Raw genomic sequence first — 15,667 nt, forward strand, 5'->3', positions numbered from 1 at the left:
TGAAGTCTAACAGAGTACAGCTTTAAGTGCTCCGTTATTGTACCGCTCTGTGAAGCAACCGAGCAGGTACTTTGCACTCTTTCCACACGGAGTGATCTTTACTCTGTGTGTTTATGGTGCTTGCACACAGCATTGCTCCGCCATTATTAGTTGTGGTTCCTCCATGACCGCACGGTGGTCCCCGGGTTGCGATCGCACCTCCTTAATTTTTTTTTTGGTGCGATCCGCAAACCCTAATAGATATCTTGACAAAAAGATATAATAGTTCCAGGTAATGTGCTCACCTGAGCGGGTTGAGTAGGCACAGCTCTTGTGAAAGCTCAATAACGGTTACTACTGTTCTATCGCTGGGGGGTGAACTTCACCAGGATACGTTGAAGGAAAGGACAAGTCATGGTTTTGGTCTGCACTAACTGATATGAAGATCCTTGATTCAAGGTCTCGTTTACACATCAGACTGGTGTCTTTCTCACGTGTAAAAATGAACTGTACTATTACATTTTTGATAGTGTTAATTATTATTTTTATATTTGTTTAGCTGTATGACAGTTTCCCGACATTGTTGGATTTGCTTCCTGGACCTCACAGGACAATTTTTGGGAATGTCAGAGAATTTTATAATTTCTTAAGAGAAAAATTTACGAAACAAAAAAAAGAGCTGGATGTAAATGACCAGAGGAACCTCATTGATGCCTTCCTGGCCAAGCAAGAAGAGGTATCATGCACATGATAATAATCATTAGAAATTATTAAGCATAAAAATACATAAATTTGCAAATGGAATGTGTAATCCAGAAAGTCAGATAATCTGGTACTTGTTTCTATAGTACATAATAAAATAAGTTCTATAGCTATAGGCAGACTTCTGGATGCCATATGTTTCTTTAATTTCTGTACATTGGGTTACAATTAATTTGCAGTAGGGATTTTTAAAAGATCGGATTTTACAGACTTTTTGTCTCTTTGCAGATTGCTGACTGCAGAATTGGTTAACTATGAATTTTTCAAAGTTTTCAACTCTTTTATTTGCCTTTTTCTAAGCTCCTCTCAGCCGCTTTATAACAAAGTTCAGCTCAAGTTTCATATTGACATAAATTAGCTGAAAGGAGCTCAGAAAGCGACAGATAAGAGTTGCACGCTCTCCATCAGTACACACTCACTTACAAACTGTCTATTAAAGTGGTTTTTCCCTTCAATTAATGGGTTGTGTGGTCTAAAATGAAAAGGCTGCAGTCACGCTGTGCGTCTGCAGACTTTTGTGGGCTCTACAAGGATTCGCTGGTTTCTGAGCTGGGAACGGCGGTTATGTATGTGATATGCATACTCCCGAGCAGAAGCCGTTTAGTGGGCATGGCCTCACTACATACAGGTGTATTGAGCAAAGCCGTGTGCCCACCAGACGGCTGCATCCACTGAACAGCCGTGCCCACTAGACGGCCGCGCCCTCGCTTCATACACTTATATGGAGCAAGGTCAACACCCACTAGACGGGTTCTGCCCAGGAGTATGCATATCACATGCATCACCGCCATTTGGGGACACAACAGAATCCCTTCATATTTGCTAATAGCAATCAATACATTTTGTAAAAAAAATACTAATTTTTGGCAATTATAGTAAATTTTAATAACAAAATTAATTTTTTATTTATGATGTCCAGTATTGTAAGACTATGCTCACACGATGTATTTTTGCAGTTTCTTTTTGTGTTTTTATGCAAATTAAAACTGTATTTTACATGTACGGGCAAACGCTATGACATTCAGAAATCTCATGCGCACAATTGTTTTTTTTTCCTGAATGATCTGGAAAATGACTGCAACATGCTAAAATTTGCAATCGTTAATCTTTTTCTAGCTGTTTTTTTTGTGAATGAAACTGACTTAATTAAAAAGCCTTTTGTTTACTGCCAAGACATCAGCATTTGGCTGCACAAAAAAAATGCAGCAAAAATGCAATGTGTGAACATAGCCTAGCTCAGCTCAAGTCAGGTTACTGATAGTGATGAGCCGAGCTGTGGATATTTGGGTCCACCAGGTTCAGCCACCCATTTAAAAAAAGGTCTTGAACCCGAACCACATTAAAATGAATGGGGGTTCAAGCATCTGGCGTTTCCCATGCTGTCATCTTTGTAACAGCGTGGGAAACACCGGCTCTGGTCAGCGTTAAGTTCGTCACCGCCGGTCAGAGCACTGCAGTTCCTAGCTGCTCTGACCAGCATCAGCTGAAGAGAGTCCTACTCTCATCAGCATACCTCTGGTCTCTTTGATAGCAGCAAGAGCATGAAAAGGCTGACGGATTACTCACCAGCTAGCACATGTAATAAATAAATATTGTTTTAAAAAAATGATGTGCAGGTCTCTATTTTGCTAATCAGTGCAAGTAAATCTGATAGTTCCAGGAAGCAGCCCTCAGTTGTCATCTTTATAATGTCTGGTAGTCAAAAATAGAGGTCCAATGCCGTTTTTTTTTTTAAATTATTTAAATAAATAATTTCAAAAATGACATGGGGTCCCCTCCATTTTTGACAATCAGCCAAACTAAATGAAACAGCTGGAGGTTGGTAGTCTCAGACTGGGAATTGGTATTGGCCCTCCTCAGGCTAAAAATATCATCCTGAGGCTGCCCCAGAAAAGGTGCATCTATTAAATACACTAATTCTGGCTCTTCTCACTTTCCCTGGTGTGGTGGCAAGTGGGGTAATATTTGTGGGGTTGATGCCAGCTTTGTAATACCAGCTGACATCAAGCCGACAGTAGTAATGGAGAGGCATCTATCAGATGCCCCCATTACTAACCCTGTAATCAAAAGAAATAAAAACACGCACAGGGTAAATTCTCTTTTCTGAAATAAAATCACAGATTCATTTATTTGAAAGAAACACTCCCGGGCAAAGATAGATAAGCCTTTTCTGTGGTGACTGTGTGCTGCTAATTTAAGGCTATGGAGGGCCAATATCCATAGTCCCTTCCCAGTCTGAGAATACCAGCCCCCAGCTGTCTACATTAGCCAGGCTTGTTGTCAAAAATGAAGATGACCACACATCATTTTTTTAAATTATAAAAGGTGTGGGACACCTCTATTTTTGATAACCAGCCAAGATAAAGCTGACAGCTAGGGGCTGCAACCCACAACTGTCAGCTTTTCTTGCGCTGGTTAGCACAAATAGATTGGACCACATGTATTTCCTTTTTTTATGCTGTGTGCCCCAGCCAATCACAGCCATGCAAATACTAGTCATGGCTGTGATTGAGCCGGAAGAGTCCACACTGGAAAAGCTTTTTGATTGACTGCGCTGCAGCCATTCAATAAAACTTTTTTCATTCTGCCAAACCCAAACAGTAGTACAGACTTCCCGGAGAAGTCCATGTTCGGGATCCGTGCAAGAAGTCAATGATCAGGGTTCGCGCACGGACATTACTTGTTCGATACAGAACCCGAACCTTACTATTCGGGTTTGCCCATCCCTAGATATTGAGACTGGACTGTGACACAGAACACGTGGACAGAACTTTTCAGTTTTTTGAAAATATGCAATTATATTTTTACAATACTACATTGTAAATTTGAACATATTTTGTGAGAAACCACCAAGGACAAAACACCTTTCAGTATTTAGTAGGATTTTGTTTTATTCTGCTGTTCAGGGAAAACCTGAATCCACCGAGTATTTCCACAATGAAAATTTAACGGTTCTGGTAGGAAACTTGTTCGGAGCTGGAATGGAGACCACCTCAACCACACTGAGATGGGGACTTCTACTGATGATAAAGTACCCGGAAATTCAACGTAAGAAATCTATTTTTAACTTGAAATGATACTGTGGTGGAAAAATGTTACAACTTTTTAAAAGTATTTCAGATCAATGTTTCTTCTGTTCGGCTTTACTAACCTTTCTTTAGTCACTTGAAGCAATGTTTGCTGCTTCCATGTCTCCGTCTTTTACAGAAGACAAGGAATGCTTTCTGGATAATTACTTTTTAAGTGGTTTTATTCATTCATTCTTTTGACCTCTATAGGATGGACAGATTTTACCTGCATTCCTTAAAAATGAGTTTACATGATGTTTTATTATGGTGGTCAGCATGAAGCATTGCCTTGTGGAGGTGCGTAATGCGCCTGATGGTCGGTAGACCTGATCGGTTGCTGAGACTTCATGTAGTAAATATGAGATGGGTGGATGATTAAACATATTTTGTGATCTTTACCTTGTAGACATGAATAATAAGTGGTATGTTATCCTTTCCTTGGCAGAGAAAGTTCACACTGAAATTGAGCTAGTGATCGGATCGGCCCAACCTCAAATGGAGCATCGGAAACAAATGCCATATACTGACGCCGTTGTTCATGAGATTCAGCGGTTTGGGGATATTGTACCTCATAATGTTCCACATGCAACTACTGAAGATGTCACATTCAGAGGATATTTTCTCCCAAAGGTAAAAAATAGTGATGAGTGAAAACATTTAGCACTATTCGTTACTAGCACGAATATTACGCTATTCGAGCTATTTGTTACTCGGCGAGTAATTAGATATTCGCCTCAATATATTCGAGTGACCTGCCCAACAGGTTTGGAGCTTTATTTGCAGCCAATGAACATGCTGGGCTGGCTTGCCAATCACAGTAATGTCGGCGTCATCTTTGGTGTGTCATTACTGTGATTGGCTGGCCTTACAGCATAATAAGGGATCTTTAATAGCTGCCGGAGCCATCTTGTGCACATTGCAGCCGGAAACAGTGTAGAGAGAGCATAATGTGAGCGTAGGGAGAGTGATAGGAACGTTTAGGTGGATTCAGAACTGGCTTAGTGATCGGACCTAAAGAGTGGTCGTAAATGGCTGCACATCCAGTTGGAAGAATGCACATCCAGTTGGAAGAATGTCTCAACTGGGGTACCACAGGGCTCTGTCCTGGGCCCTGTATTGTTCAACATCTTTATCTTTATTTAGATGATGGAATTGAGGGTAAACTGATTAAATTTGCTGACGACAGAAAGCTAGGAGGGATAGCTAATACTAGAGAAGAGAGAGGATTCAAAACTATATAAATAAACTGCAGCAGTGGGCAGCAACTAACAGAATGGTTTTTAACAGGGAAAAATGCAAAGTACTACATCTGGGCAATAAAAATGAAAAAAGCATATACAGAATGGGAGGAATAGGGCTAAGCAACAGCACATGTGAAAAGGAATTGGGTATACTAATAGATCACAGACTGCACATGAGTCAACAGTGTGATGCAGCAGCAAAAAGGCAAATGCAATTCTGGGATGTATTAACAGAAGCATACAGTCTAGATCACGCAAAGTCATTATTGCCCTCTACTCCTCTTTGGTCAGACCTCATCTGGAATACCGTGTCCAGTTTTGGACACTACATTTAAAAAAATACATCAACAAACTGGAGCAAGTTCAGAGAAGAGCGACCAGAATGGTGACCGGTCTGCGAACCATGTCCTATAAGAAACGCTTAGAGGATTTGGGAATGCTTAGCTTGCAGAAAAGAAGACTGAGAGGAGACTTAATAGCTGTTTACAAATATCTAAAGGGCTGTCACATTGTAGAAGGATCATCTTTATTCTCATTTGCACAAGGTAAAACTAGAAGCAATGGGATGAAACTGAATGGGAGGAGACACAGATTAGATATTAGAAAAAACTTTTTGACAGTTAGAGTGATCAATGAGTGGAACAGGCTGCCACGAGAAGTGGTGAGTTCTCCTTCAATAGAAGTCTTCAAACAGAGGCTGGACAGACATCTGACTGGGATGATTTAGCGAATCCTGCTTTGAGCAGGGGGTTGGACCAGATGGCCCAGGAGGTCCCTTCCAACTCTACGATTCTATGATTCTACTACTCTACATAGGAGAGCTGACAGATAATTTTAAAGACTAAACACCTTATCCCCATAAGAGTTCTAGGTTTGGATAATTCCAATCCTAATGTGCAGTAGTACAATTGCTATCTTTTATAAGCTATTGTTTCATGTGCAGATCTTTTCCATAATATATTTTTGCTATGTGATTTATACCTCATAACTAGAGTTGAGCGATACCGTCCGATACTTCAAAATATCGGATCGGAATGGATCGGCCGATCTTTAAAAAAAGTATCGGTATCGCCAATGCCGATACCGGAAGTCCCATTCAAGTCTATGAGACTTCCGGTATCGGAATTGGAAAAACCCTTTCCTGCCCTTGTACAGCCTCTCGGGGGTCTGTATGGGCCTTCCGGGGGTCTCTGCCGGCCTGCCGGGGGGCTGTGCCGGCCTGCCGGTGGGCTGTGCGGACTGCCCGGAGTCTGTACCGGCCTGCCGGGGGGCTGTGAAGGCCTGCCGGGGGGCTGTGCTGATGTCCGGGGGTCTGTATGGGAATTTCCCACACAGCTTTTACCATAAAGTGAGACTAGGGACTTTTTTTTTTAAGTGGCGGAGGAATACAGTGCGGAAGGATACCTACCTTCCGTCATTGTATTCCTGCAGCCCGTAGAGAGCGGCAGCATCAGCTGATGCTGCAGTTCTCTACCCAAGATCGTTGTGGGACACACTCGTGGACTGCTTCGGATCATGGGTGAGTATTTTTGTGGTTTGTTATGTTAATATTTATTCCGTAGAAGACAATGGCTTCGGGGAACAATGTGACAAGTATTGGTAAGTATGTTACTCTGTTATATATACTGTATGTCTATGTATGTATTGTATGAATGTATTGTATGTAGCATGCATGTAGTATGTATGTAGTATGTATGTAGCATGTATGTAGTATGTATGTAGCATGTAGTATGTATGTAGCATGCATGTAGTATGTATGTAGTATGTATGCAGCATGTAGTATGTATGTAGCATGCATGTAGTATATATGTAGTATGTATGTAGCATGTAGTATGTATGTAGCATGCATGCAGTATGTATGTAGTATGTATGTAGCATGTAGTATGTATGTAGCATGCATGTAGTATGTATGTAGTATGTATGTAGCATGTAGTATGTATGTAGCATGCATGTAGTATATATGTAGTATGTAGTATGTATGTAGCATGTAGCATGCATGTAGTATATATGTAGTATGTATGTAGTATGTATGTAGTATGTATGTAGCATGTAGTATGTATGTAGCATGCATGTAGTATGTATGTAGCATGTAGTATATATGATGTATGTATGTAGCATGTAGTATGTATGTATCATGTATGTAGCATGCATGCAGTATGTATGTAGCATGCATGTAGTATATATGTAGTATGTATGTAGTATGTATGTACCATGCATGTAGTATATATGTAGTATGTATGTAGCATGTAGTGTGTATGTAGCATGCATGTAGCATGTATGTAGTATGTATGTAGTATGTATGTAGCATGTAGTATGTATGTAGCATGCATGCATTATGTATGTAGCATGCATGTAGTATATATGTAGTATGTATGTAGTATGTATGTAGCATGTAGTATGTATGTAGCATGCATGCATTATGTATGTAGCATGCATGTAGTATATATGTAGTATGTATGTAGCATGTAGTATGTATGATGCATATATGTAGTATGTATGTAGTATGTATGTAGCATGTAGTATGTATGATGCATATATGTAGTATGTATGTAGTATATATGTAGCATGTAGTATGTATGTAGCATGTAGTATGTATGTAGCATGCATGTAGTATGTATGTAGCATGTAGCATGTATGTAGCATGCATGTAGTATATATGTAGCATGTAGTATGTATGTAGCATGCATGTAGTATGTATGTAGCATGCATGTAGTATGTATGTAGCATGCATGTAGTATGTATGTGGTATGTATGTAGCATGTAGTATGTATGTAGCATGCATGTAGTATATATGTACTATGTATGTAGCATGTAGTATGTATGTAGCATGCATGTAGTATGTATGTATGTAGTATTTTTTTTTTTTTTTACATTTAACACATTAGCCGGATGATGGGACTACTACTGTTCCATCATTGGCTAATGTGTCAATCACTGTCATGGTAGCAGGCATCGCCCGATGGGACTTGTAGTCCCATCGGACGATGCCTGCACAGACCCCCGGACATCAGCACAGCCCCCCGGCAGGCCGGCACAGCCCCCCGGCAGGCCGGTACAGACCCCCACAGGGTGCACCGACCACCGGCAGGCCGGCACAGCCCCCCCGGCAGGCCGGTACAGACCCCGGGCAGTCCGCACAGCCCACCGGCAGGCTGGCACAGCCCCCCGGCAGGCCGGCAGAGACCCCCGGAAGGCCCGTACAGACCCCCGAGAGGCTGTACAAGGGCAGGAAAGGGTTTTTCCAATTCTGATACCGGAAGTCTCATAGACTTGAATGGGACTTCCGGTATCGGCATCGGCGGTACCGATACTTTTTTTTAAAGATCGGCCGATCCATTCCGATCCGATATTTTGAAGTATCGGACGGTATCGCTCAACTCTACTCATAACTCATTATGTTTTCCCAGGGCACAGTTGTTTTCCCACTGCTACACTCGATACTCAGAGATAAAGCGTATTTTGAGAAGCCGGATGAGTTTTATCCAGAACATTTTCTGGACTCTAAAGGAAATTTCAAAAAGAATGAGGCTTTTGTCCCCTTCTCAATAGGTAACATTTATAATAAACTATTTTGTCCTCATAAGGTTTTACATCATGGATGTCCAGACAACCGCATCCCTTTGGAGATAATAAATCTGTGTAGCAAGAGAGATGAGCTGATCTTTCTGTGGATGATAGAGTTTGTTTGAATTTGCTTGAAACCACACATTTTAAGAATTTTTTTTTTTACTTTGTGATTCAATTCGCTGTTCGTAAGAAAAAAAAACTTGCCCGGTATAATTTCTGACACTTTTGAAGCATCAGAGAGCGGCCTAACTTCTTTTTTGTGGCTGCACGTTCCTCTCCATAATGCCCTGCAGCTATCACATGTTACAGATTATCATACCTTGTACAGCAGTGGTCAGTACCTGGGACAACACAGATCAGTGGTTCCCAGTGGAGCATAGTATGAATGACAGAGACATTTCCCATTTCCTAGGTCACTGCATAAGTCTCTTTCTTCTGTGGAGTGTAAACTTTTATTGTCAATGCAGTTCTCTTTCTCCTGTAGAGTGTAAGCTCTTATGGTCAGTGAAGCTCTTTCTCTCTCTCTTGCACAGTGTAAGCTCTTATTTTCCACAGGTCCCCTTTCTCCTGTAGAGTGTAAGCTTTTATAATGAGCGGGTTCTCACTCTTTTCTAGAATGTAAGCTCATATGGCCAGGGGGGTCCTCTCTCTCTCCTGTAGAGTGTAAGTTCTTATGGTCAGTGGGGTCCTCCCTCTCCTGTAGAGTGTAAGCTCTTATGGTCAGTGAGGTCCTCTCTCTCTCCTGTAGAGTGTAAGCTCTTATGATCAGCAGGATCCTCTCTCTCTCCTGTAGAGTGTAGGCTCTTATGGTCAGTGAGGTCCTCTCTCTCCTGTAGAGTGTAAGCTCTTATGGTAAGTAGGTTCCTCTCTCTCCTGTAGAGTGTAAGCTCTTATGGTCGGCGAGGTCCTCTCTCTCCTGTAGAGTGTAAGCTCTTATGGTCAGTGGGGACCTCTCTCTCTCTCCTGTAGAGTGTAAGCTCTTATGGTCAGTGGGGTTCTCTCTCTCTCTCCTGTAGAGTGTAAGCTCTTATGGTCAGCAGGGTCCTCTCTCTCTCCTCTGGAGTGTAAGCTCTTATGGTCAGCAGGGTCCTCTCTCTCTCCTGTAGAGTGTAAGCTCTTATGGTAAGTAGGTTCCTCTCTCTCTCCTGTAGATTGTAAGCTCTTATGGTCAGTGGGGTCCTCTCTGTCCTGTAGAGTGTAAGCTCTTATGGTCGGCGAGGTCCTCTCTCTCCTGTAGAGTGTAAGCTCTTATGGTCAGTGGGGACCTCTCTCTCTCTCTCCTGTAGAGTGTAAGCTCTTATGGTCGGCAGGGTCCTCTCTCTCTCCTGTAGCATGTAAGCTCTTATTGTCAGTGGGGTCCTCTCCCTCTCCTGTAGATTGTAAGCTCTTATGGTCAGTGGGGTCCTCTCTCTCTCCTGTAGAGTGTAAGCTCTTATGGTCAGCAGGGTCCTCTCTCTCTCCTGTAGAGTGTAAGCTCTTATGGTCAGCAGGGTCCTCTCTCTCTCCTGTAGAGTGTAAGCTCTTATGGTAAGTAGGTTCCTCTCTCTCCTGTAGAGTGTAAGCTCTTATGGTCAGTGGGGTCCTCTCTCTCTCCTGTAGAGTGTGAGCTCTTATGGTCAGTGGGGTCCTCTCTCTCCTGTAGAGTGTAAGCTCTTATGGTCGGCGAGGTCCTCTCTCTCCTGTAGAGTGTAAGCTCTTATGGTCAGTGGGGACCTCTCTCTCTCTCCTGTAGAGTGTAAGCTCTTATGGTCAGCTGGGTGCTCTCTCTCCTGTAGAGTGTAAGCTCTTATGGTCGGCAGGGTCCTCTCTCTCTCCTGTAGCGTGTAAGCTCTTATTGTCAGTGGGGTCCTCTCTCTCTCCTGTAGAGTGTAAGCTCTTATGGTAAGTAGGTTCCTCTCTCTCCTGTAGAGTGTAAGCTCTTATGGTCAGTGGGGTCCTCTCTCTCTCCTGTAGAGTGTCAGCTTTTATGGTCAGCGGGGTCCTCTCTCTTTTTCCTGTAAATTGTAGTCTCTTATGATCAGTGGGGTCTTCTCTCTATCCAACAGAGCGTAAGCTCCTTTTGTCAGTACATTCCTTTCTCTCTCTCTCTCCAGAGGAGTGTAAGCTCATATCATCAATGAAAAATGAAAGGTAGTGGTCAAGGTAAAAAGAATAATAAATAATTTAGATAAATAATAAATAGATTAAATTTATGGGAGAGTGTTAAAGTGCTTGCACAAAATAAATCAACCACAGAAATAATCCGGGAGCTATGAACCTTCTTATGCTATAGTTATTGCAAAACAACATCCATTCATGCCAAGGCTCTTTAATGAAACTCTGACCAGAATATGGTTATAAAATATACAGCAATTTATACCCAAAAGAGACCCCTAATCAGAGCTTCAAAGTTAACGTGCAATAGCACCAAGACCCACCAGTACTCGCTATTAATAAAGTATCATATGAAGGACCACACTGTCCAGTACCCCAGTTTCAATGGAGTGTTTTGTAGGTGATTTTTCTTTGGATTTTTGTGTGTTTATAATTAATTGTAACTAATAAAATCATTTATTTATACAGTTTTTATTACTGCTTTATAGAACGTACACTTATAAAAATAATAATCTTTAATGCATAACACTAAAACTGAATCACATTTCTCCAAAGCGCAAGTTAAAAACACAAAGAGGGAGCTGCCTAATTAATGATAATCGTGGAGGAACTACAGTAGACTCCTACTAGTAAATACATCAATGCATACAAGCCTTAGTGCCCCTGCACTCTTCCCATGCTGCAGAGGCAAAGCTGAATCTACTTGTAGCATGGGAAAGCACAATTTTTGGGTCAGTAGGGCAAACCTTGATGATGGTCCAAACTGTTAATGATCAGAATTCCACTCCACCAAATGGTCAAACTTAAACATTAAAAATGAGACAAACTCTGATAGCAAATCTTAAATGAAAATAAAGTCCGTGGAGCCTCATTTAAGAGTCTCAAACACGGGACTAGCCAGATCTTCCTCCAGGGAAGGAGACAGTCAAGGAGTGGCTCCTTTCGGAAACCACCATTACCACCATATTAAGTGGCCCTTTAAGTCAATATCCAGCTCTTTACGAGTTTACAGATATGACCAGGGAAATACCAAGGCCAGGTATCCATCCACAGACAGCTGTTTCCGGGTGTTGCCCCTCATCAGTGTGGAGTAGGATTCTGGCTAGGTGGGAGCAATGCCTAGTAGACCAACATCACGAAACAATCACTGACCTCAGGGGGACCAATCAAAGAAAACACTGCGGCAGCCGGCAAAGGCGCTCAATCAGTGAAATCCTAGGTGCATTGGTCTACTAAGCAAATCTTAAATGGTAAGACAGCAGCGATCAGGGCAAGGAACAGTTGCTACTGTTACAGGCAGATGCCAGCTGTGTATTGATGGATGCTTCTGTTGGGTATGCTGCGGGCTCAGCTCCTGAGCCAACTCCGTACATAAGGATCCAACATAGGAAATACTATTAAGTCGCAAAGGGGTTTCATTTTTTTAAAGCGTTTTAATAGTTATGACTCATTTAGACGATTGTGTATTTGTTTGTTTAATTTCGGTTGAGTATGGGCAGAACAATCAGTTGTCATACAATTTTTCCATACAAATTGAGGGTCTGTGTCAAAAAATATTGCTGCATGTGCCGGTCTGGTCTGTTTTATAGAGCAGCCTGGTGCATGTCGATTATAGGCAGCCAATGTGCTGGACTGGTACGCACACAGAATCTGTCACAGCTGCAATTTGCTGACATGACCGGCTCTTCTTTCAGGTGACCAATGCTGTCAAACAGTTTATTTCAAGGTGTTGTCCTCTGCTTGGACAACCCTGCTTAAATCCGCATGTTTGCTTCCAGAAAAATAACAACACTTAGGGCTCGCTGATCCGCACGTTTCCTCTTATGATGCTGATTCAGCATAAGAAAACAATTCCGGCATGCTGCAAATGACTCTGAAACTCGAATCATGCACCCACATAGCTCGATAGATGGGTTTGAAACATTGGCAGTCCCATTACCGCAAACATAGGCAATGGAGAAGATGGAGATATTACATTTTCCATCTTCTCCAAAACTGTGATATGATTCTCTCATGATAGAAAATATGACCAACCTAAGGTGACACTCAGATCAAGATAGGACAAAGTTTGATCAGAGTGACATTAGCTTAATCAGCTTGATTCTTTCGCATGAGAGAACATATGGCCATGTGACCCTGGCTTTATAATTATTGCCGGTGCCATTCCAGCTGTGTCTGCACTGGCTATGCCAGGGCTCACGTGAGATTATGTCACGTGATCCCTGCGGCCAATCACTACTGGCTTCACTCTTCCTCTTCAGACATCAAGAGGAAGTCAGAGCGAAGGAAGGGAGAGTGAAGCTAGTGGTGATTGCCACAGGGATTACATGGCATAATCTCACGTGAGCCGTGCGAAAGCAAGTGCCGACATGGCTGGAACAGTGAAAGCACAGGAGATGAGCATAAGTGTTGTTATTTTATGGAGATCAAACATTCACATTAGGAAGGGGGTTTCCAAGTAGTGAATAACCCATTTAACACAAAAGAAGCTTTATTTTCTTACAGTTCTTAAAAAATTTTCAGCAGAGACTGTAATTGTTAGACTTGTCCATAGACCTCAAACACTTGTTCTTCTTCCCCTGTCAACCCACCATAGATGTGCTCATAAAGCAGAGTTTGACTGGCTGACGGGGGATGAGACTCCTGTGCCCTTGTGTGCAGGGGTTAGGACTATACAAGGGGCCCTCTGACAAAGTCAAAGTGTTACGGCTGATGCACTATTATTGGGGCACTTCGGAATGGTATAGTATTATTTCGATATCTAAGGTTGACGGAATGTGATGGCTGATGCATTATTATTGGTGCTCTTGTCAATGGTCTGGTATTATTTGGGTAGCTGTGGTTGACACAATATTATGAGCAGGCCGACACTACAATTCAGTGAAGTCATAACTGATGCACTAATATAGGGGCAATTGAGGCCTTTGTATGGTGGTTGTTAATATCCGTAGGTGAGATTGTATTTTTCTTAGCCGAGAGTAAAGTCTGTCACTTATTGCCTAAGTAATATATTCCAAGCTCCTAATACCGCAAGGTCTTATAGATGCCAGGGCATGGCTGCAAGATGCTGTCCGAGACTGGAGTTGAGAGAAGGATATAGTCGGTGTTTCTGCCCAGAGACACCTCCAGTTCACCTTCTGCCTCAAACATCATATGATGGAGCGAGAACTTGGAGAGATCCTTCCTGAACCCCTTCCCGTAGGCATAAATGCAACATGGCCACAACTAAACTGTGGAATGCAATATAGGAACATTTAATGATGTTCTGTTAAAATTCATGTGTGTCATCAGGCACCCCTTACAAAATATGGGATTTCAAGAATTATGGTGAGATGTTATTGAGAGGTGGGTGATACCAGTTGGGGCAAAAAAGTGTAACTTTAATTACATGAGAATAAGCTAGTAGGGTTTCCAAATAGAAGCAAAATATCAATCACAACAGATCAAAGCCCCAAAGCCAAAAATTAAATATTTTTAAAATATGATTTCTTTCCAGTTGTGGTCTCAAGTCCTCGACCATTTTTTTTATTGATGTTTTCTGTTCTATTTCGCAGGTAAACGAAGCTGTGCTGGAGAAACCTTGGCTAAAATGGAGCTGTTCCTGTTCTTTACAACACTATTACAAAATTTCACTTTCCAGCCCATACCTGGAGCCAAACTGGACCTCACCCCTGCACTTGGGGCTACAAACGCCCCCAAACCCTTTGAGGTCTGTGCAATATCTCGCAGATAGACTACACTTTGTCACTGCTAACACGAGACATGCCGCATGTATTACACTAATCATTTTAAAGAAAATCTACTGTATCTGGTCTGAATGTTCCAAGAATAGAATTGGAATCAATTGCTCTTCATTATTTGTCTTTTTAAGCTGGAGAGCGGCTGACTGTTGTGTTCTTCTTCTTCTTCTGGTATTACAGATAGAAAACATGTACAGAGTTCCATATTTCCTGCATAAATATGGAGATAAAAGATAAAATTCTGGCTGTCTACAACTGCCACTAGAGGGAGCTAAGGAGCTTACAGCATACAAAATGCTTCCTTCAGTGGTGGCTGCTGGTAGACACAAATATAAAGAGGTTGAGTAAAATTTTAAGGCAGTAGTTAAAGAGCAAAATATGCTATAAATAAAAAATGTTTGGCTAATTTGTGTTCTTGTGCTGGTTTTCTTGTGGTCCCTGTAGATCCTGGATTGGTGACATGTATATAATTCATTTGATTCCTGAAACCACGTAAATAAGTCCCTCATGGTAGGTTTTATGAAATTAAGTAAAGAAAAATAATTGAAACTGTAGAATCTCGCTGAATGCGAACATCCAAAATAATTTAAATTAACTGTATATTTTGAAATTATTTTTTTAATAATAAATGTTTATAGTAAATTAATGCATTTTATTGTTTCTGTTCGTTTTGCTCCTCAAAACTTTAAGAGAACAAAATGTTGCACCGCCTTGAGGGATGCAGGCCTAGTATCTCGGAGGGTGGTTCAGTCACGGTGACTCCATTAGCTCTAACAATCCCTAAGTTAGGTGGCAATTATAAAAGGGGGAGTTTACAGATATATGAGACTGAGGGTTATGTTGATGCCTGCAAGGTATGAGGCCGTGGAGGAAGGAAGCATAGACCGGAGGTCCCGTGCAAACTTGAAAGATGAATTTTACTGAAGGTTTGAAACAATTCTTATGTTTTTCCATAAAACAGTCATGGATAACAGATACAATTTTCCTTAAACATTGTGTTAGTCTACTCCTTGTCTCGGTCCCAGCCTTGGGAGGATGGCAGTAACTTTTCATAACTAACTATGCTGCGTGAAGGGGGAGGATTAGCTGACCTTAATCGGTTCGGAGTATCCGGATAATCTGCAGCTCCTTCGCTTGTCTCAGCACTTTGTTGCTGTAAACCACAGGGCACTCCAAGAAAAAGGTGCTTTGCATTACCCGCTTGTCCTAGACAAGG

The 15,667-nt window shown here is 41.8% G+C and overlaps 1 protein-coding gene across 1 annotated transcript in view; it reads left to right on the plus strand.

The window, feature by feature from the left end:
- The window catches only part of LOC141098554 (cytochrome P450 2C14-like), a 36,350-nt gene extending 21,493 nt beyond the window's left edge, over positions 1–14,857 (plus strand). Inside the window, exons 6-10 of the mRNA XM_073586444.1 lie at positions 539–715; positions 3,648–3,789; positions 4,255–4,439; positions 8,458–8,599; positions 14,266–14,857. Coding sequence (XP_073442545.1) covers positions 539–715; positions 3,648–3,789; positions 4,255–4,439; positions 8,458–8,599; positions 14,266–14,444 — 825 coding nt within the window. The 3' untranslated portion in view covers positions 14,445–14,857. The remainder of the gene's footprint in view (positions 1–538; positions 716–3,647; positions 3,790–4,254; positions 4,440–8,457; positions 8,600–14,265) is intronic.
- The last annotated feature ends 810 nt before the right edge of the window (positions 14,858–15,667 follow it).

This window comes from Dendrobates tinctorius, unplaced genomic scaffold, assembly GCF_039654945.1.
Source record: "Dendrobates tinctorius isolate UK_male_01 unplaced genomic scaffold, ASM3965494v1 ptg000093l, whole genome shotgun sequence".
Classification (NCBI taxonomy): Eukaryota; Metazoa; Chordata; class Amphibia; order Anura; family Dendrobatidae; genus Dendrobates; species Dendrobates tinctorius.